At 42.3% G+C, this 23,353-nt stretch overlaps 1 protein-coding gene across 1 annotated transcript; it reads right to left on the bottom strand.

The window, feature by feature from the left end:
- Positions 1–1,966: 1,966 nt before the first annotated feature.
- lonp1 (lon peptidase 1, mitochondrial) lies at positions 1,967–21,343 on the bottom strand. Its single transcript, XM_079580991.1, has 21 exons — positions 20,828–21,343; positions 18,589–18,677; positions 18,171–18,290; positions 17,337–17,493; positions 16,698–16,811; positions 16,532–16,593; positions 16,328–16,457; positions 15,757–15,840; positions 15,620–15,688; positions 15,326–15,477; positions 14,415–14,553; positions 11,302–11,480; positions 11,131–11,218; positions 10,909–11,031; positions 10,704–10,820; positions 9,110–9,250; positions 6,987–7,152; positions 6,694–6,780; positions 4,594–4,721; positions 4,181–4,345; positions 1,967–2,130 (listed from the first exon to the last, which is right to left on the bottom strand). The coding sequence occupies exons 1-21, from the start codon at positions 21,281–21,283 to the stop codon at positions 1,981–1,983; spliced, it is 2,916 nt and encodes a 971-aa protein (XP_079437117.1). The 5' UTR covers positions 21,284–21,343; the 3' UTR covers positions 1,967–1,980.
- Positions 21,344–23,353: the final 2,010 nt, after the last annotated feature.

Below are 23,353 nucleotides of genomic sequence, written 5' to 3' on the forward strand. Positions count from 1 at the left end.
CTGTGCTGCTGCTGCTGCTGTGGAGAGCTGCCTTCATCCGAGCTTCACGCGAGCGTCGCCGACAACAAACATGGCGCACAGTCCGACCACAGGCTCACGTACCGCGGGGGGCTTTTCGCTCTCCCTGGTGCCCTCAGGCCGCTCCGAGAGCCAGCTCAGACCCGCCTCGGTCCCAGTCCAGTGAGTGTAGAGCATAGAGGAGGGCCAGGCTCAGCATCAGCACCACCACGCGCGCATCTCGCTCGCTGTCTCTCACTTCCGCCTCGCCTCCTCCAAAGTAAAAGGTCGCCGGTGTGCAAAGATACTTTTGTAAAAGGACAGTAGCAGTGCGATGTTTATTTAATGTGTGGATTTACATTTTACATTTATAATTTACATTTTACTTTACATTTATAATTTTCAGCAAGTTTTTATTTTCTGGCCACGAAAGTAATTTAATGATAGTCGAATATTCACGTACGGCCTACAGGTGGCAGCATTTTTTTTTCTTTTTCTTTTCTTTTTCTTTTTCTTTTCTTTTTTTTATTATTTTATTATTTTTTATTTATTTTATTTTATTTATTTATTTAGTTGTATTTAATTGTATTTAATTGTATTTAATTGTATTTTATTTTATTTTTATTTTATTTTTATTTATTTTTATTTTTATTTTAATTTTTTTATTATTATTTTTTATTTATTTTTTTATTTTATTTTTTATTTTATTTATTTTTTTATTTTATTTTATTTTATTTTTTATTTTTTATTTTATTTTATATTATTTTTTATATTATTTTTTATTTTATTTATTTTATTTATTTTATTTATTTTATTTAATTTTATTTTATTTTATTTTATTTTATTTTATTTTATTTATTTTATTTATTTTATTTATTTTTTGTGTATTGTATTTCATTTCATGTCTTATTAATACTATACTTTTAATGTCCACAAATGCAAAAAAAATCTTGGCATACTTCAGTTTGTATGATTTGTAAACATTCAATGAAACAGAGGAATGAGAGGACTCATTTTGAGACTCAAAACAATATTGGACACAGTGTCTAAATGAGTGAAAACCGCTCAAAACGAGATACATTTCCTCAATTCAAGTCATTTAAGCCAATGCTTGATATTTACTTTTTGTAGTGCACAGGAGTAAGAAACGTCTGGCCCATGGGCAAAACAAATCTTTCTGGATTTATACAACTCGCAGAAGCACTTAAGTCACTGACGTATAGCTTCACATATCAAGGATAGAACTGGCATGGTCCTTATGTAAAGTACGATTGCATTTCATCACATGACCTGCCTTTGTCCAGTAAGGAAGTCAAATAATAAATCTCCCCCAAAAAGTTGGTACCAGACAACACAAGGTAACAGCTTTAAAAAAGTCTTAATCGTGTATTATTGTTCTGGCCATTTAACCTACAGTATTCTGCATTATGTCATTACCAAGACATACGACTCCTCAGGTGAATCCAAGTGTTCAACAGAATAGTGAAAGACAAATCGCGAAACATTTCCTTTATGTATACACATTCGTTTAAGTTATAAAACATAAAACACCAATGCAGAAGTCTCCAAAAGCATTTGAAAAAGCCACAATAAAGCATGACAGGCTGCATTCGTGTGCACAACTGAAATATGGGACAATTCCTCCAACCTTTTCCCCCCGTGAGCTTCTTGTACTACATCAAACCTTTGAGGTAACTCGAATGACTCTGGGGTTTAGGCAGAGTACACCCTGGATAGTTAGTAGCCAAGATGAGATTTGAACACGGAGAAAGAAGTTCCTTGTTTATACTTTGCAATGTTGACCTAAATGTAAATGTCCTAGATGTCGAGTTCAGCAGGAGTTATATACAAGATCCGACAAGTGGCTTTTTCATTTATAACATTATATTACATTTGACAGTTTCTTCACTTTTGATACGGTATGAAAATATAATTAATAACAGTAGAAAAACTATGCAGTCTAAGTCAGTCCGTGCCCGGCCGTTAGCTGCGTGGGAAGGCGATGGGGTAGATCTGGCTGTAGTGGTCCACGAAGTGCACCTCCAGGCCCTCCGTGATGTAGTCGGCCAGGTCGGAGAAGTCCTTCTGGTTCTCCGCGGGCAGGATGATGCAGGTGACTCCGGCGCGGCGAGCCTGGGACGGGGACACACAAGACGCTGCAGATAAGACGTTCTCCAAATCCAAGAACGGCACAAAAGCTTTATTTAGAGCTGCATGTCTAGATTCTTCGATACCAAAATGAGCTCAGGAGCAAACATTGGATTCGATGCAGCCACCAAAGAGTAATGCTCCTCAGTAAAATGAAAAATAGACTCTGTTGCTATATAAATGTGAGTCTTGAAGGACTTTCTGGGCGAAAAAAAGATTTGTCTCTTCAGTTACTATACTGTATCTGCCAAAGGTGGCTACTTTAATGAGTCGAAGGTTTGATTCATTTTGTAATACTTATTGTTTATTTGCACTATGCTTTAATTTAAGAATACAATAAGTCAGCCTGTCCCAAAGTCTGGCACGTCACGCCCTCCTTATCAATCAGAAAATCTAATAATTTACTCTAGTCAAAGGAATTTTGTAATTATTTTACAATTGAAACATGAAACAATGACTGTCAGCTAAATACTGATTTAAAGTAGCACATTTTGAACAACTAAATGTACGTTTCATTTCAAAAGATTGTAGACAAGCTATGGACGTAGTGCCACTGACCCCGGACCCCACTTTGGGACAGTGTTAATTTCGTCGACTAAAATATTTAGTGTTGATTTTAGTCAAAGTGATATTTTTGACGACAAAAATTGGACTAAAACTAAATTGAAAGTTGTTCCTGAGACTAAAACTGTGACTAAAATGTCCAGATATTTTTGTCGACTAAAATAAGACTAAATAAAAATGAAAAGGAGAGACTAAAATCATCCAAACTTCTATTGAGCGTCTGAAAGAGCCTCAGATCATGGAAATTCTCTGTTAAAGGATCAGCTCTGAGCTTTGTTCATGTGGAGCAGCTCCATGAAGCCGAGGAACAGGATTAAATATGATTATAATGAATTTTATCAATGCAAAGTCGACTAAATTAGTCTTAAAGTTAGTCGACTAAAATTACTTGCAATTTTAGTCGACTAAAACTAGACTGAAATTGAAACGATTTTTTCGACTAAATCTCGACTAAAATTAAATTACATTTTAGTCAAAAGAGTAAGACTAAAACTAAATTAAAATATGTTGTCAAAATGAACACTGCTTTGGGGACCACTACAATGAGGCATTACACTTCAGAGTGTTCTGCAATGTATCTAAAATTAATAGGTCTGATGAAAGTCGGGAGATCAAAGCTCTATGGAGCAGTACCAGACTGACTTGGAACACAATGAGGAAGCTGCATGGTTAGCCTGGCTACATTGGACCAGCCCAGCACCGGTCAGCCTGAACCATGAGCAGGTACGGTGTGACACACTACAAAAAGTAAATATCAAGCATTGGCTTAAATGTATCTTGTTTTGAGCGGTTTTCACTCATTTAGACACTTTTCCTGATCGGACCAAGTTTACTTTGCTTGTTTGAGGACATTTCCGACCAGTTCTAGGGTAAATCTCGCTTGAAATGTTGCAGCTCCAAAACTGTGGAATGACCTGCCTCTCCACATCAGAGCTGCTCAGACACTTGACCAATTTAAATCTTTGCTTAAGACACACTTTTATGCAAAAGCTTTTAACACTGTCTAGCACATATCTGGCCAAATCTAAGCTGTTAGTGCTTTGCTGTTTTGTATATTGTGTTTTGTTTTTTATTATTATATTTGTTTCTGTACTGTAGGCCTTTTGTGAAGCACTTTGGTCAACAGCAGTTGTTTTAAATGTGCTATATAAATAAATTTGATTTGATTTGATTTGATTTGAAATAAGAAAGTAAAATTGCCAATGAGATAAGACCAATTTTCTTACCCCATTGGCAAAGAAAATGTCCTGAAATAAGGACGAAATGTATCGAAACGAGTCAGAAACATCTCAGAACAAGTGAAATAATCCAGGACAAATGCCCAAGAACTTCTTAACTAGTCAAAACAACTAAAATTTGGATTATTAGGCTCAAATTGAGATGTTTATACTGATCTAGTGATCCACTTTTTGCAGTGCAGGCGGCAGGTTAAAAACATTCAGTTGTACCGAGTTGAACCTCAGATACTTACGGCGATGGTCTTCTCTTTGATTCCTCCCACGGGCAGCACTTTGCCGGTGAGCGACACCTCTCCGGTCATGGCCAGATTTTGCCGTACCGGAGTGTCCGTGGCCAGCGACAGGAGCGCAGTTACTATGGTGCAGCCGGCACTGGGCCCGTCTTTGGGAGTGGCGCCCTAGAACACAGCACCGAATATGGTCAGGGTGTTTCTGCAGTGGCCTGAGGGGTCGTGGGAACTTATTTAACTTATTTATGTTAGTTTAGGGGGTGCTGAGGGACAAGATCTCCCCCTAAATGATTTTCTGTACTTATTTCCTATTTAACAATATTGCTTGCAGTACACAATCTATCTGCAGCACCCTCAGCACCCTGGGTTCCCACGGCCTTGCTCAGGGGTCACTGTGGTCGACGGGGAGACAGTACCTCAGGCACGTGCAGGTGCAGGTGGGAGCCCAGCAGGAAGTCGTTCTGTGGCTCCTGCTTCATCAGGAAGGCGCGGGCGAACGTGGAGGCGATCTTTGCGCTCTCCTTCATCACATCACCCAGTTGACCTGTGGGAACGAGCCGTTTTCAAAGTTCAAAGTTTGTTCTCACTATGACAAGTTACAGAAAGAAATACAAAAAAAATATTCATACGCAGAAATATGAACCATAAACATCAACAAGCGTCATCAATCATCAACCAACCAACTAACGCCTTCCAGGTCTTTTCTGTGTCCGTGTAAACACAATATCCTGGTTTCAGTTTCCTGGAGAAGCCAATGTGCCATGTAAACGCAGCATACTGTTTTTTAACTGTTTTTTTTTTTTTTAGGAGGAACACTGCTGTGGGAAGTACGGTCCACTGAGCGCTATCCTCTTCTTCTTACTGCAGACTTTGTCTTATTATGATACAATATTTAATTTATCTGTAGTCTGTTCATCACTATTCACATGGTGTCTCCTGTCCCCCCCCCCTCGGGAGTGCCTGTCTAGATCGAACGGAGGAACCCGGCTGAACGGAGGAACCTGGGTGAACGGAGGAACCTGCATTCTGGAATCTGAGGACTGGACAGTCTGTGATCTTGGCCCGTCTGCTGAGGGATCCTTCGGCCCTGGGTCTCTATAGCCTGTCCGTCCATAGGAGTGGATCTCTCCTTCTGTGGTTCTCCCCAAGGTTTCTCTTTTCTCCTGCCGGGTTTTTGAGTTTTTCCTTGCCGTGCTGGAGAGTCTAAGGACGGGGGACGCCCACGCCGCTCGTCGCTACCTCCTATTGGACATTATATTTGCCTGGATTCACCTGAACCTTTAATTGTTTATTTATTGCTCTGTTTTATTGCCTTAATGTTTGGTGCAGCTGTGAGGCGACTTCTGTTGTGATATTGGGCTGTACAAAACCACTAAACTTGCTGACGTACTGAGCATGTGCGGAGTTTAGAAACAGATACAACATCAGCAGAAACTTTCCTACAGCGATTAACTGGTACCTGGGCCTTTAAACCATTTTATTTTGTAAAAATAAACAAAGAAAATGCAGTAAACTTTACAATGGGATCACTTTGCCACTCCGCAGTAGCTCTAGTGGATGTCGATGCTGCTCTCGGACAAAATTTGAGGAAACCTGCACTGCATTTTTTTCCCGGGACAGAGCTCTACAGTTTGAAGTGCTTCCTTGGACAGTTTTTGTCTCAAAGTTAAGAGGAATGTCCGAAAAAGCCACGTGTTAGCAACATCGCTGAAGTGTTTAGCTCCTTACCATATTGGTCATTAGTCCCGCCCCTCTTTGGAGCCAGCCGTTATATATCGGGCCGATATGAAGGTTGCGTCTGAAACCATCAAATCATATCCTCTAAGCACTAAAACTAGCAACTAACTCCTTAACCTTTCATGGGGTCGACTGTTAGATCTGTGCAGTTAGTGAACTAGAGCTTCAGCAGCATTTGCACAATCCGTCCATCCTTAAACAGGGGAAAGAGGAAGTGACATCAACAACAGCTGTTTTTCTTCTTCTTTAAAGTTATTGGTGGAGTGCAGGCCAAACAAAAGTGCATGTCGCCCCCTAGTGTACAGTGTCCAACAACAACATAGTGACATTTAAGGAATGTCTTTGTGCTCCTGTCAATCAACAGTGGTTGCGCATGAATCACTCGAGGGTGGGGGCGAGGGGGGTGAGCGGTTTGGCGCAGTGGCTTGTGGGATGGCACATAGCTCCTAATCACCGGTTAGTTAGCATCAGAGGTCCCTATGCTAAAGTGGCTATGATAGTTAGCACCAGAGGTCCCTATGCTAAAGTGGCTATGATAGTTAGCACCAGAGGTCCCTATGCTAAAGTGGCTATGATAGTTAGCATGGAGGCTCCTTTTCCTAACTACTTCCTAACTGACAGACGAATTCGGAAGCACCTTGTCATGGCGGACGCTGACGCACATCCGGTTTGGCGTAAGAGCTCTTACCAATCTGCTCGTTTCGGACGCAGCCGAGGTATTTTTAGTCGATAGCCGACTAATAACCAGGATACTCGAGCGACTGTTAACACTTACTGACCTGTGACCTCCAGACTGCCCTCTCCTTTGCCCTCTGTCCCCGATGCAGGGCGCCGCATCGAGGTCTCGATGAACAGCGTGGAGCCCCCTGCAGGAGAGAACACGTCATGCTTCCACCCGTGTTACTGTTCACATACAGAGTTAGGTTTCTTCGTATTTGAACAGCGGTTATTTTATTCATGTATCAGACGTATCTTATATCAGAGGGAAAGGTCAGAACTCCACAAAGTGAAACTGTTTCTTTCTCAGGGGTTCAGAAAGTCTATAGGCGCTTCGGTACGATGGCCGTCTTACCCATGGAGGTCCAGGCCAGCCCCATGACCACTCCGGGCGGGGTCTCCTGGTACATGCGGTCCACAGTGAAGATGGGCTTCCCCACGTACTCCTGCAGGTTCTCCGGGGTCACGCTCACAGATGACTGCTCCTCGTTCACGATGCAGAACGCCACCTTCCGGAACACCTGCGCGAAAGGACCCCAAACTCAGACTGAGGGTTTTGACACTCAGAAGTCAATACAGCAGTTTACAGCAGACTTTATGAGTGCATCATTTTAATTTATAGAATAACCAGTTTTAGAAATGTTTAACATGTCAAACACTCAAAGTAAATTTCCAGTTAGGCCCACTAGTAGCCATTTTGTGGGAAAAATGTGGAGGGTGTGGACTCCAGAATAACACAAAAAATAATTCCTTCAGCGTTTCTCTCAGCAAAGCGCACCATCCTTATTAATTGGAAGGTGCGGAAACAAAATTGTGTTCAGCTTGATAAATGGCTGGGAGAATACTTGGATCTTCTCTCCATGGAACGAGCAGCTCTAGCGCTCGAAGACTTGAGTGAAGAGCACCCGAACATATCTAACTTCTGCACTAAAACAAACAAATATAGAGAATTCATGGCCTTTATGGAAAATGTGAAAATAACTGTCTGAGTTAAACAAATTATGAATGTCTGCATGATGATTTGTCCGTCTTGTCTTGTCTTGTTGACAGGTATGGTGTCAATATGTGGGAGTTGTACTCTGTCTGCCAACCTACCCCTCCTTTCCCTCCCTATGTTGTCCATTGTCATTTTGTCATTTTTGTTTGTGGAATGTATAAGTTTGTCTTTTATGTCTGTTATTGTCAAAAAAAAGAAAGAAAGAAATGTTTATTGATTGAAATGCATTCAACCATATAAAATGACCAATATGGGTATGGGTATCGACAAAAATTACCCCAAAAGTATCAGTATTGTATAGATTTTAGAAAAAATGTGGTATTGCCCAACACTACTGTGCATTGGCATGTGAAAGTTTTGCTTTTATCTTCAGACGCTTGTCATAAGACTGAAGACAGGTTCCCAACTGGTGGGTCACGGAGCCATTTTTCGATACTTAAAGGGACTATAGGGAGTTTAAAAATGTTAAAATTATGTATTTTCCTCCACCTACATGTTCCAGCCATGTCCTAATGTGTGGAATGAGCCCAGACCTGTTCACCACAATCCTGCACTGTCACTCAAAAAGGTGTCACTTCGGTCCGAATCACCGTCATGCATGAGCTTAATATAGAAGGTGCAGTTACATATATGGTCTGAGGTGGCAGTAGTGAGTATAAAATGGCCAACTTGCATCTAGCCCCTTTAAGTGAAGTTAAGGGCACTTCATTTTCACAGGCGTCCTTCACAGTCAATATGTGATGAAAAAGGTAACTCCCTTTTCTTCACATATTGACCATTTGGGTTGACCATACACAACATCAACAAATAGATACAATAAGATAATCCTTAATTGATCACTATCCGCTGTACCACCATGCCACACTTTTTAATCTACTAAAAAGTATAGAAGCACTATCCGACTACTCTGGTTGTTTATTATTATCATTTTAGCTTTTTAGGATTGGTTAATACTTATATCTAACCATTTGTTTTCATATTGTGCATATTAAATAAATTCAATTCAATTTGCGGCTCGTCCTACTTGGTTGGGCAGTTAAAGAAGAGCTTAGTAACTTTACGTTTAGCTTAATAAATCCTTTTCGTAGTCCCTCTGGGGGTAATACAAGTGTTACTGGGATGATTGGGAGGTTTTTCATCTCCCCCGGTGTCTCTGGCTTGAAAACCACAATGGCAACTTTCCCTGCCACCGGGTCTGAGGCCCCAATACACACTAATAGAATCACGAAGAAGAAGCTAACAGGCTAACTGTGGGCTAGCGCCACTTAAACAGTATTTACAGCCAAGATGGAGTGAAGAATTATCTCCATTGTGTAACTGGATGTACAGTATCACTCTCTCCCTTTGTCTTTTCTGTCTCAAAATATCTGCCTTTGAAGTAAATTTGATTGTGCAACTAGGAACAACCTCAGAGAACAGGGTTAAAAGGTTTCAAAACAAAAGTCAGGTGAGCAGTTAAGTTTAGAGAGCGCTGTAGATACCTTCTCCACTTGCTTCTGCAGGTTGCGGACCCCGGACTCCCGGCAGTACTGTCTGATGAGCAGGTTCAGAGCGTCTGCGGAGATGCTGGCCTTGTCCTCCGTGAGTCCACACAGAGTGCGCAGCTGGGGGACCAGGTACCGCTGCAAAACGAACAAAAAAAAGAGTCTGTTTTACTTGGGTATTTTCATTTCAAACATATCTACGCCCACACTGCAAAAAGTGGATCACTAGATCAGTATAAACATCTCAATTTGAGCATAATAATCCAAATTTTAGCTGTTTTGACTAGTTAAGAAGTTCTTGGGCATTTGTCCTAGATTATTTCACTTGTTCTGAGATGTTTCTGACTCGTTTCGATACATTTCGTCCTTATTTCAGGTAATTTTCTTTGCCAATGGGGTAAGAAAATTGGTCTTATCTCATTGGCAATTTTACTTTCTTATTTCAAGCGAGATTTACCCCAGAACTGGTCTGAAATGTCCTCAAACAAGCAAAGTAAACTTGGTCCGATCAGGAAAAGTGTCTAAATGAGTGAAAACTGCTCAAAACAAGATACATTTCCTCAATTCAAGTCATTTAAGCCAAAGCTTGATATTTACTTTTTGTAGTGCACCATCGAACACTTGACATCACGGGTTCAACAACTAAGGTCACGTGACTGTTTCATAAAGGTGTCCAAAGAAGACAATGAATTCAAAATTATACCAATTGGTGTTGGTCAGATGGAAAGACTTCCAGTCGTAAGATGAATGTGGCAGGTTTGTGAATCCCATCACTTCCAAAAAATGCTCAGGGAAATTCTCAGGAAACATTTCTTTTGCAAAAATGTGTCTCTCCTTTTGAATTGCATCAGCCTCGACTCCAACTGACATTATGACAATATAATATAACAATACATATACATACACCGTCTGCACATTTGTATTTGCATTTTTGTCTCCTTTTTTGTGTCTGTTTCAATGCGTTTCATGCTTTTTGCAACTCGTGTGGTATTGAATATATCAGTGAGTACATTAACAAAAGATTATTATTTTATTTTATTTATTATTATTATGATTTCCCATCAACCAGTGCTCCTCCTGTGACCAAAACAGTGAAGATCTTTCCCCAAAGGAAAAAAAAAGAGTGGAAAAAGAGTGGTGCGCACTGAATGGGTGCTGCTGCCGGATGCTCTCTCATCGAATGCAATTTCTCCATCTGTGAGATCAATAAAGTATCATCTTATCTTATCTTATTATGTTTTTGAGCAGGTTTCAGTGGCGCAAAGTAAAAATATTTTCCTGCCACAATGTATCGAATGTGGTTTGTTGTCTATTTCTATGTAAATTAAGTGATGTCACTGACTCCTGACGATCAATTGGCTCATTTTAAAGTCAGGGATCATTTGTTTACTTTTTTTTTTAGAAAAAGGAGCGCAAGGCACATGATGTAATTCATAAAACATGGCATTTTAAAAAGGGTCTTCAGAATTAGTTATATACATTGGAGGTTACTATGTGCAGTATGTCAATTATTGGTGTATCAGCGTATCATTATCATGTATCATAATGAATCACGAGGTACCCAGAGATTCCCACCCCTCCTGCACCGTACCTCAGCGATGGCCAGCTTCTCCTGGGCCACGTATCCGGACACATTGATCATCTCCATGCGGTCTCGGAGCGGCTCGGGGATGGTGTCCACCACGTTAGCAGTGCAGATGAAGAGCACCTGACGGCAGAGAAGAGGAGCAGCATCAGTATCTCTCTGCCCTGGCTAAAAACTGGCACGTGTGTGGTGAGCTGAGCGTGAATCCCACCTTGGACAGGTCCACGGCCACGTCCAGGTAGTGGTCCAGGAAGTTGGCGTTCTGCTCGGGGTCCAGCAGCTCCAGCAGGGCAGAGGAGGGGTCTCCCTGGTACCCCCGGCCAATCTTATCCACCTGTGGAGACGGACGGATGATTTATTTATTTATTTCACCCGATGTTCGCCCCATTGTCCCCAATTTTTGCTCATGTAACCGTTATGTTGAAGCTCTGACCTCATCTATGAGCACCAACGGGTTCTCAGTCTTGGTCTTCTTCAGACACTGGATGATCTTCCCTGGCATGGCTCCCACATAGGTCCTCCTGCAGGGGGAAACACACACACACACACGATAAGTCACCAGATTCCACCAAAACACGCCCCTGAGTGAGAGAGCGGCGAATACCTGTGCCCCTTGATCTCGGCCACGTCTGTCATGCCCCCCACGCTGAACCTGAAGTACTCCCGGTTGAGGGCGCGGGCGATGGAGCGGGCGATGGAGGTCTTGCCCACGCCCGGCGGCCCGTAGAAGCAGAGGATCTTCCCCTGCGTGGAGCCGCGCAACTGGCTCACCGCGATGAACTCCTGCGAGAGCACAGGAAAAAGAACACATAAAACGACAAATGTTACTGTCCATAGATACAGACGACACGTAAATACCAGGGAGCGTGTTATGGGAATCACATTTTGTGTCTCTCAAACAGGGGGGCTTCCAAAGATTGTAAACATTGTTAAATTGTAAAATAATGAGACATCAACACTGAAAAAGGCTACATGTTCTTTGAAAATGGTGAATTCACATTGCCTGGGAGCCCGGTGGGATGTTCCGGTCGATAAGGGGAGCCGCGATGTGCTGGGCTTTGGGAAGGTTTAAAGGATGAGACACGATGATGAAACTGCAGCGTTAGCGCTTTTTCACACACAAGCCGACCTCGAGCAGACAGGAGCATTAGTTCTCTGCAGAGGGCAGTTTAACTTGTGTGCTCGCGGCTTTTGTCATCAGCCCATTGTGACTGGACCATAGAAAAATGGTTCTGTGGTGAAGACGCTCAAAAACGTACGAAAGAAAAACAAAACAAAGGCTCTTCCTGCTTTAAAGGGGGGGTATTATGCAAAATGGACTTTTTCAAGCTTTACATCATGTTATTCTGTCATTCCCTCATTAAAAACATGCCTGAAGTGTTGCCTTGGCACATTCACGTATTTTTGAGTAATCTGTAAAAACTCTGATGGCGGCCATTTTAGGGATAGGTTTGCCTGAGTCCTCCTAGGAACGCCCCCACCTCCTGGAGACGCCTCCGAGGTTTCGTCACCAGCCGAGTAACCAACCACTGCTCCTCAGCAGAACTGATGCCACAGACAGCGTGTGGAGGGGGCGTGTCGGAAAGGCTCAGAGGTTCTTAAAGAGACAGAGGCCTATTTCAAGACATTCACTACAGCCATTTTGAGAGAGCAGTTATTCTAATTTACTGCATTTACAGACCAACAGAAGGTTTGGTCATCATTGTAGTGTGATATAGACTGGTGCTATGTGATTGAAAAAAAGCATAATACCCCCTCTTTAAACATTCTGGATTTACATGCTCTAAAAAGCTTATAAAAACATTGCGTGCTTGTTGTTGATTTTCTTCACAGAGCAGTTTGAATGAACCTTGTTAATGCTCTTCTCTGGTCCAGGCCATTGCGTAGTCACAGTTACCCTTTTCCAAAGTCCAATCTCAGGTTGTATGCTCTGAGGTCGCGTCAACAGATGCTGTCACTAAGTAACAAAAAGGGAAACTTTACAGAGCTCGTCTTAAAATGTAACTACCTTAACTTTTGAACCGGCCTGGACTACGGGGATTTTCTTCGCATGAATGCAGCTGCTAAATGTCTTCAGTTTTTGTTTTCAAAAACTCCTCAAACCATCCCACAGTGTCAACTCTTGAGGGAAATGCCACAGAGGTGTTTTGCTTGATGACTCCCTGACGGTCAAGCCTCATGTAGACCATCTCGTGAAGAAACTCAAATTGGGCTTTTTCTTTCAAAATAAATAAAGTTTTTCTTTTAAGGTGAAAAAGCATCTTGTCACTGCAACATTTTTATCGTTTTTTTTAGACTATGGAGACCTGTTGCACATGAACGAGGTAATTCCAAGTACAGCATGGCCTAAAATCTCTATCACAATGTAAAAAAAAAGAAATATCATGATTGGAAGATTAATGCAAGATACTTCATTCTTTTTTTAAGCGCTATTACTCATTTCCTTGCAAATATGATCTAGTCCAGTGGTTCCCAACCTTTTTTGTCTCGTGGACCCCTTGGACACTTTAGTGGTACTCTGTGGACCCCCCCCCCTCCCTCAAGAGTTGTTGCAGCTTATTTTAGAAAGCGGTCACTTAAAGGGACTAGATGCAAGTTGTCATTTTTATACTCACTACTGCCACCTCAGGTCATTTATGTAACTGCACCTTCTATATTAAGCTCGTGCATGACGGCACATCGGACCGAAATAACACCTTTTTCAGTGACAGTGCAGGATTTTAGAGGCTGTTGTGGTGAACAGGTCTGAGCTCATTCTACACATTAGGACATGGCTGGAACATGTAAGGGGAGGAAAATACATGATTTGAACATTTTTAAACTCTGTGTAGTCCCTTTAAACGGGCTATTTGAAAGTAAAAAGACAATACTCCCAAAACTATTAATTTTACTGCAAATATAGCCTTTCAAAATAATGCTCAGTTTCACTTACTGCTAGGTTCTCGAGTACTCCAAGGGGTCCCCGTGCCCCCGTTTTGGAAACACTGCTGTAACAATATACCAATGTGCTGCTAACACGAGCTAAGCCTTGAATAATAATAACTTCTGCGTTCATTAAGAGCTGCCTTATTATTTCTCTAATTTCTGCCAGTGTCAGTCAATTTTTTTGGCCACGATTGGACCGTGATCCAAAATTTCATCATCGTCCCATCACCAGTTGCAAAAAAGACTGGAATTAACTTGTAAGTGTTAATCATAATCCCCTCCTGGAACCGCCACCTTAACGTGGTGGAGGGGTTTGAGCACCCGCATGATCCTGGGAGCTCTGTTGTCGGGGGCTTCGTGCCCCTGGTAGGGTCTCCCATGGCAAACAGGTCCTAGGTGACGGGTCAGACAAAGAGCGGTTCAGAAGCCTCTTATGAGAGACCAACAGGCCCGGTTAATCATGAGGCTGTCCTTCTGTGGACCCACCACCTGCAGGAGGAGCCAAAAGGGGCAGGTGCAATGTGATTTGGGAAGCTCCAACAGCTGCCCCCACGACCCGGCAACGGACAAGTGGAAGACAATGGATGGATGGATGTTTTTCATAATTTGAAGGTCTTTGAAGATCTCATTTTATAAGTGTAACTGAAATTGTAACTGCATGTAACTTTAGCTGCCTCTTGGCCAGGACTCCCTTCAAAAAGAGCTTTTTAATCTCAATCGGCCTTTCCTGGTTAAATAAAGGTAAAAATGTGGTATCAGTTTGTTTTGCGCCATCAGCCCCTGCCCCCTCACCAGGATCCTCTTCTTGACGTCGTCCATGCCGTAGTGGTCCTCGTCCAGCACCTCGCGCGCTCTCTGCAGGGACAGGTTCTCCTGGCTGTAGCTGCCCCACGGCACGCTGGTCAGCCAGTCCAGGTAGTTCCGAGTCACACTGAGGAGCGCACAGAGACAGACACAGACACAGACTTAGATGGAGGGGCCAACAAATGGATATTACCAACTCTTTAAAAAAAATATTGAAATACTGTTCAGTTTCATCTCTTTTTCACATCTGAAATCAAGGCCGGCCATGGAAATATGCGACCCAGGCCTCACACATCTGCACCACCGCTGACTTTAGGACTTCAGAATGCAATGTGATAAAGACTGTCTAACTAGAACTAGAGGTTTCAAGCTGCCAAACAAGTCCTCCCCAGTCCTCCTCCGTGTAATATTGTGGTGAAGATCCATAGATTTGCATCAGAGGTGGAGATTCCTCTAATAAACTGCTGTGCGCACGTTTCATGATTTCACATTATCCAAAGTATATCCAAAAGGACCGGTATATCAGAAAACAAACCGCTAAAAAAAGACATTTCAGAAAAGGCTTTATCCAGGTCTGTGCGAGTATTAGAATCAATCTACAACTACATTCACAACAGGTTAAATCACCAGCTGGATGCTCTGGGCAAAACCTCCCTCACATTCTAGAGATGGCTCCCCACTAGGACATACTTTCTGAAAATCGTGCCCCTTGATTTTGAAGTGACTCTTCCTAAACGCTACAATCTTAAGGACATTAATACGTTTTCTAACATGAAAAAAACTCCTGAAACATTTTAACCCCAGCTTGTCTGATATGAACATGCACCTGCTGCAGTAAACATTGCTCCACTGTGATCTTTATCGAGTGAATGTGTGCGATGCTTGTGCCGAGTCCGTACTTAAACTCAGAGGAGTGGTTGTCCAGCAGCCCCAGCTTGTTCAGCTCCTCGGTGATCACCTCCATCACGTGCTGAGGGACTGTCAGGGTCTTCAACCGCTCTCTGAACTTCTCCTCGATGGCGTCTTTGTCCTCCTTCTCCAGACCCAGCTCCTGCACACAGGTAAACACGGGTCAGAACGGTGGAACGTCTCCAAACAGAGCACTTTGAATTCACGTGAGCTAGTTTACAAAGTTTCTAAGACTTCACACAGCTCTAAAGTTTCTGTACATCAACTTCGAGTGCTGACTGTACCTTCTTGATGATCTTGAGCTGCTCCTGCAGTAGGTACTTCCTGTGGGTCTGCTTGATCTTCTCCTCCACCTGAAAGCACAGCAAAGGTTTACCTCAGTGTCCAGGATGGTGTGCATGCGGGTCAGTGTGTGTATGACCTCTCTGCCCAGCCGCTGCTGCAGTTTGCTGAGCTCGTACTCCTTCTTCAGCAGAGACAGAGCCTTGTACAGCCTCTTGGGGATCTGCGCACAACAAGGAGGGTTAAAAAACAACAACACAGTTACAGATAGGTATGAAGATAGATAGGGTACCGTTACTTTTTTTTTCTCGATACCAGTACTTTAACGATATTTGGTTTACAATACAGATACCTACACTGAAATATTTGTCATCGAGAACCAGAAATCAGGCTAATCTCCAATGTCAAGAAATAGGTGAAAAAATGTGTAAAATTAGGGGGAAAATTAGGAGAAACTGTGTAAAAAATGAGGAAAATTTGTGTAAAAAATGGGGTAAAAATAGGAAAAAATTGGAAATAAAATGGGGAAAACATTTAGGAAAAAACAATTTATCCGTAGTTACAGTTATATTATACTTATCTTGCATAGTGTGAGCTGAGGTCTATAACTAATGCCTTTGATAGTTTGCTTCACACATATGGAGAGGTGTCATAGACTGTTTGAATCCCTCCTAAAGGACAGACATGTACAAACAATGGGAGGAGCTCACGTCGGTCTCCTCCAGGATCTCCTGCAGCTCGTGGGACTCCGCTCCGGTCAGCGCTGCCCCCATGTCGCTCAGGTAGATGGGGTTGTCCACCACCCTCTGCCCGGCCTGCATCATCTGAAGCACCGACTCCCTGCACACAGACACGCACACGCGGGGTTAACTCCGCTCAGACAGCCCTGGGGCAGAGGCAGAGAGGGGTCAGACCTGTAGAGGGGGTTGAGGGCGATGATGTCCCTGATGGTCTTCACGATCTCTGCGGTCAGAGCCTGCGGACAGCGCACACATTAGGCAGCCAGTCGTGTGCATTACTTTGTTTCCCCTTGACTACGGGGGAGATACGGTACGTTTTAGACCCAAACCCTCAGCGTACCTTCACCTCCTCGGTGACCGTGAACTGCTGGTGCTGGATGTTGTCCACCTCCACCATGAGGATAGAGGAGGGGGGCAGGGGCTGCAGCTCTGGGCTCAGGTCTGCGATAGAGATCTGTGGTGCACAGCAAGCAGGAGACAACAACTTCACTCAATTTAACTAAATCTTTTTCACAGTGGTCAAAATTTCCTGCTTTTCTGCTTGCTTTCTCCCATGACATTTAATGTTAAAAGCCAAAGCTTATTTTAATATCTTTTGGCTGCTAGCGAGTCAAAGCTATCTACATCTACTACATTGGTTTTCCTTACACTCTTGCGACAAAAAAAACACTTAGTAGTAGTTCCTACAGACCACAAACTTTCCAGTCTCGGACTTCAAGGCCCTATGCCAGATTTGTTATTACCAAAAAACGAAAGAGGGAGCCACCAATTTAACATTTATCACATTAGCTGTGGTCCAAACTCATTCCTAACTTAGTTAGGAATGAGTACAATCTATACAAATCTATTAAGTAAACTATTAAATATCATCTTAAAACATAGCACATTCATAAAATAAAATAGTTTGACGAATTGCAGTTAATAGTTGCAATCCCAACATGGCAAAACCCTGGAGGTTTGTAAAAGAGAACCCTGAGACCTTGTCCTCCAGCTGCTCGGCCAGGGTGCCTGACGGGTCGCGGCGCGGGCGCTTGCCTTTCCGCCGCGGGACAGGTTTGGGCTGGGAGTCGAGCTCAGCATCTGGGGACGCCGGGGGCTCCTCTGGCTCCACGTCCAGCTGCTGAGTGATGCGGATCCTGAAACGCAACGCAGAGTTTGATGACACTTCGAGAGTTAGGATTAAGAACAAAACCATCAGAATCAGGATGACTGTTCGAACTGTACAAATTTATCTAAGCAAATCAAAATTGGCAACGGTAATTAGGAAATGTTGTTTAGCTACGCTTTGAGACTACGCTGTGATTCATTAAAACCCGGTGCGCTTGATTCAAAAAGCAGCTAATATACCAGAGAAAGTTTGTCTTCCTCACTTAAAAGCACACTGCGAGACATTTTGGACTACACTGTTGTCATCAACACAGTGATCAGCTCAACACAGAAAATGCTATTTTTGCAGTGGGTAATAAAAGAATGGATTTGGATGAGGACCTAACCTATTTAAATCTCAAATTCTGCTCCCTTTCATCGACATCTCCATAGAGGTGAGCTGGAGACGCACCCACTCCCGGTAAAGTTACAGTCAGGTCTGAGGAGAGGTGAGCCGCTCACAGCAAAAATGATGAAAATATCCGTCATAAAACAAATGCTTGTGCTTCAATATTGTTTATTGGGTACAATGTTGCGCTTTGTGGCTTTAAGTTTTAAACTAAAGCCTTTCCAGACTTATATTACTGTGCTAATGTGTTTGCACTGTGTTATACATCTTTTGCCAGGTTACAATCCTCTCTAAATATCATGAGCCTAACGGACTCGCCTGCGGTGGCCCATGACTATCATGCGCAGCTTGTCTCCCAGGTCCTGCATCTCGTGGATCTGGACGAAGGTCCCAGTGCTGTAGATGGAATCCAGAGACTCCACCACATCAGAGTCATTACTGCAACATAACACACATAAGCAGATCAGAGATTACTATCCTAACACACAGGCATATCAGAGATGAAGACTATACTAATACACAGGCATATGAGAGATGAAGACTATACTAACACACAGGCCTATCAGAGATGAAGACTATACTAACACACAGGCATATCAGAGATGAGGACTATACTAACACACAGGCAAGGCAAAAGACTCACCGCTATCAATTCAAAATCCAAATCTGAATTTAGTGACCACTCACACGCACTCTGCCTGTTTCACTCCTGACCAGTGACCACACAAGCACTCACTTGTCGTCTCTCTTGAGGAAGACTCCAGCATACGGCTGGGCCAGACGCACCTTCCTCCTCAGTAACTCCATCAGCTCCGGGTTCTTCACCTGTAACGACAAACCATTATTATTATTATTATTATTCTAGATACCTTGTTTTTAGTGTTAAAGCAAAACTGCTAATTTGCAACACTTGTCCATAGGAGGCTAGGATACATATTTCACAGCGTCCGTCCACATTCACACAAAAAACACAATCGTCTGACTTTGTTCAATCCAATCCAATCCATTATATAGCACATTTTATAAACACGTGTTTCCAAAGTGGGGAAAGGGAAAGAAAAAAGACATGTAAACATCCTTGATTTCATATACGTATGTAAACTTCAAGGATGTTTACATGTCTTTTTTCTTTCCCTTTCCCTGTCAATCTTAAGTGAGTGACTATGGACAGATAGTTTCTATTTCTACATGGTTATACGGAGCTTGTACATTTGGGTATAGTTGGTATAGCCGGGCTGAGCGATATTATACATATTTTTGTGTGATCAGAACGAAAGAGAGATGTGCCTTGGTATAACTCTTATGTACCATATGGTGTATTTATTTAGTTACGACTGTAAATAGGGCTGTGCAATTAATCGAAATTCGATTACGATTTCGATTACAACAGTAAACGATTACAAAATTAGCATAATTGCAAAAAATCGATTATAATATTTTTTTTCTATTTTTTTTTTATTTATTTTTTTATTTATTTTTTTCAAATTTTTAATTTTTAGATTTTTGTCACTTTTTTGATGGATTTTTGTCTTTTTTTTAATGGATTTTTGTCACTTTTTCGATGGATTTTTGTCACTTTTTTGATGGATTTTTGTCTTTTTTTTAATGGATTTTTGTCACTTTTTTGATGGATTTTTGTCTTTTTTCTGCTGGATTTTTGTCATTTTTTGCTGTATTTTTGTCTTTTTTTGCTGTATTTTTGTCTTTTTTTTTTGTTACTTTTTTGCTGGATTTTTGTCACTTTTTTGCTGGATTTTTGTCATTTTTTATGGATTTTTGTCACTTTTTTGATGTTTTTTTTAAAGGCAACAAATAATCGTTTGAATAATCGTGATTTCAATTATGACAAAAATAATCATGATTATTATTTTTTCAATAATCGAGCAGCCCTAACTGTAAATGATGAATCCTTTATTTTGATTTTTTGGTAACTGTAAATGATGAAATTCTTTGACATTTTGTACGATCATAAACGATTTATATCAACATGTCAGCACAGACTCATGCATCGGTTTCTTGCATGAGTCTAGCGGAATGATTACTTGAATGAGAGATAAGGGTTAGGTTTACTTCCTACTCCTTTTGAGCACAAAGTCTTGTTTTGTATTTTTTCCTTTCTGTAAAATGTTGACATACTTTTCTGCTCAAATGAATAAATAAATGAAAAAAAAGTGCTGCACATAAAATCGGCAATAAAGGGAATAAAATAAATAAATAAATAAATAAATATAAAAAAATCAAGTGAAACCAAACTATACATTCAGCTAAAACGATAAAATAGTTTAAAACATAAATAAGATGCAGTAATAAAAGAAGTTTAAAAAAAGAATAATAATAAAAGAAAAGAAAAGACACAGAGGACCACACAACTCACGCGGTGTTAAAAGCCCGAGAATAAAAGTGGGTTTTAAGACGAGATTCAAATTTAGGAAAGAAGTTGTAAACACACACATTTCAAAATGATGACCAAAAAAAGTCCTGTTATAAAAAATCATTATTACACTGTCACTTTGTTAAGCTTTCATAAAATGTTAAAATGTATTGAATAGAATCTGTACATTGACTTCAAATGTCAAATGGAGCAATGAGCTTATTCACAGCTACAAATATGTAAAGCATGTTTTTATCTCACTGAACAAATATCCAAAGAGTAAACAAACCTACAACTGGTTTATGTGCTAAAAATGCATAAACAATTACACAAACACAGTCATTGTATCTATGTCTTGCTTTAGGAAGGACTAATCACACATTGGCCTATGAGACAAAAGTATTTATAATCAGTACAAAGTATAAATTATCGGTCTGTCACTGGAATAAGACTAAAATCTGAGTGTTATTCAATTGCAAACGTGAGCGTAAGTGTTGCGTCATGTGTCCTCGGTGCGACCCTGACCGCGGTGATGGAGCTGTGGGGCAGGGACCAGGGGCATGGACCAGGGGGATGGAGCAGGGGGATCAATCATGGGGCTCACCTCTATGATCTTGATGAAGCGGGGAAACACCGGGTTCCTGTTCACGGCGATCAGCGGCACGTTGGGGAAAATTTCGGGGACCATCATGGGGGTGAGTGCGGTCATGTGGGGGGCGCTGTAGCCGCCACCGTCTCCATCTCCTCCTGGCTCTTCTCCACCGGGTGCCCCGCTGCTGCTCGCCCCGTCGTCTCCACTCACCCGGTTCCCAAAGGTCCGTGCCGGGACCAGCAGAACTCGGGAAGGAGTGCGGAGGTTATGGCTCCAGAGCGGGGAGCGCAGCCTGCATCCTGCCACTGCCGCCCGGACAGAGCTCTCCGAGTCCGTACCGAGGGCCCTGGCCCTAAGGCCGTTGGCCCCTAGACCTCTGCCGCTGAGGGCCCCTCCACTGAGGCAGCGCCTGGGCACCAGAGCCCAGCCGCGGAGCCCCACCGCAGCTGCAAACCTGTACGCCGCCATGTCGGTCTGTGGATCATGTGGAGCTGCTGGTTTATTTACTTCCGGGTGTCGAGTCCATGTTGCATTCACGGTGTCTGGGAAATCTAGAAGGCTAGTTCGGAGAAAGGCAGTTTGAGCGGTAGGATTTTTTTTTCCCGCACACAAACTTAACATAGAAAACAATAAACGTTGTACAGATAGTAGGGCGGAAGAGAAACAAAACTAGGGGTAATGAATGGGGTTAAATAACGAGTATGTACAGAGTGTGTCATGTTGTTGAGTTGGTATTAGCTATGATGCAGCAAATCAAACGTCTTAAGTATACAAACGGGGTATTGGTTTTCATGTTTGCTGACGTGAATGTATCTTTTTGTACTTATAAGGACACAAATAAGCGAACCATTGATTTATAAGTAAAGCGGGAGGATAATATCAAATATCCCCAACTGCTTCACCTGCATTGAACTAGCTACGGACCGAGTGCCCGCCCACTGCTCTCGCCGTGTTTCCAGCACATTCTACAGTACTCGCGCTCCAACCACGGTTTGATAACATGTACGTGGAGAGAAATGGTGGATATGGACTCATGGTTTATGCACGAAATAAAAACAAATGTGATGATTTATAATGTGATTTCAATAATGTCCAGTTTGATTGCCAAAAACATAAAAACATTTTACAAAGGCAACTCAATGCGCCTTACAATGCCAACAACAGGAACAATCACTGTTGCTTCCTTCAAGAATGAAAGGAATTATTTTGACAAGTTCTGCAAATGTATTCTACAGGTATTCTATCAAATTTAGGATATCGCTGATGGACATATGACCCTGAAGGACAGCGCTCCCCTCCCCTCTCTCTACTGCCCCTTATTATATTTGATAGTGCTCTGTATACAGTATTAATTATTGTCTTTTTACACCAAAGGTTTAAGTTCACACTGTACTGCGATTGGTTATTTCTACCTGTTACACACTTACACTAATAGGAGTGGGTTGATGTATTGAGCTGAATTTAAAGACACAAGCACAGAAGCCCAATAAATCCCTCCAAATATTACAAGTATTCCACATTTGGTGCATTACAATTCAATTTAACATCGTCTTTTCAATGTATTTATATCACTTTTCCACCTTGTCAGTCCCTCTAAAAGTGTTAAGTGTGGAGGGAGAGAGAGAGAGAGAGAGAGAGAGAGACCCTGCGAAGGAAACTCATTTCGGCGGCTTGTATCTACGATCCTGTCCTTTCGGTCATTACCCAAATCTCATGACCATAGGTGAAGGCGGGAACGTAGATCGATCGGTAAATCGAGAGCTTTGCCCCGACTCAGCTCCCTCTTCACCACGACAGACCGATACAGCGACCGCATCACTGCTGACGCCGCACCGATCCGTCTGTCGATCTCACGCTCCATCCGTCCCTCACCCCGAGATACTTGAACTCCTCCACTTGAGGTAAGGACTCCCCACCGACCTGAAGAAGGGAAGACACCTTTTTCCGGTGGAGAACCATGGCCTCGAGGTGCTGACCCTCATCCTGGCCGCTTCCCCAGAGCAGCTGAAGGTCCTGATTTGTTGAAGCCAACAGACCAACATCGTCTGCAAACAGCAGAGATGAGATCCTGAGGTTCCCAAACCAGACACCCTCCGGCCCCTGGCTGCGCCTAGAAATTCTGTCCATAAAGGTATTGAACAGAACCGGTGACAAAGGGCAGCCCTGACGGAGACCAACAAACACCAGGACCAGGTCTGACTTACTGCCGGCGATGCATTCGTCGATCATTTCTTGTTTCAATTATAATAAATCAGACGCAAATAGGCTACTCACAAAACTGAAGTAGCATTTTCACCGAGTACTTTTGTTATTACTGTTGTCTCAAAGCAAAGTTACTTGAGTCAATATTTTAGCCAGCCTACTCTGGCCAACAACCCAGTTAAAAAGTTGCTTGGCCAAAGATGACCAACGTCAATCAATGGCATAATCAGATCATGCAACTTTAAGATAAGATGATACTTTATTGATCTCACAGATGGAGAAATTGCACAATAGTGAGCACAATCAGTCTCCAAAGTACAATAACACCTGGGACCA

Source organism: Gobius niger, assembly GCF_951799975.1.
Source record: "Gobius niger genome assembly, chromosome: 22".
NCBI lineage: Eukaryota > Metazoa > Chordata > Actinopteri > Gobiiformes > Gobiidae > Gobius > Gobius niger.

Bases quoted from the DNA above. Each gene is read 5' to 3' on its own strand.
- lonp1 (XM_079580991.1), bottom strand. From the start codon at position 21,283: ATGGCGGCGTACAGGTTTGCAGCTGCGGTGGGGCTCCGCGGCTGGGCT. The intron at 18,291-18,588 runs GTGAGTGCTTGT...GTTATGTTGCAG, and splicing joins TTCCTCAAGAGAGACGACAA to TAATGACTCTGATGTGGTGG. The intron at 9,251-10,703 runs GTACGGTGCAGG...TTCGTTTTGCAG, and splicing joins AGAAGCTGGCCATCGCTGAG to CGGTACCTGGTCCCCCAGCT.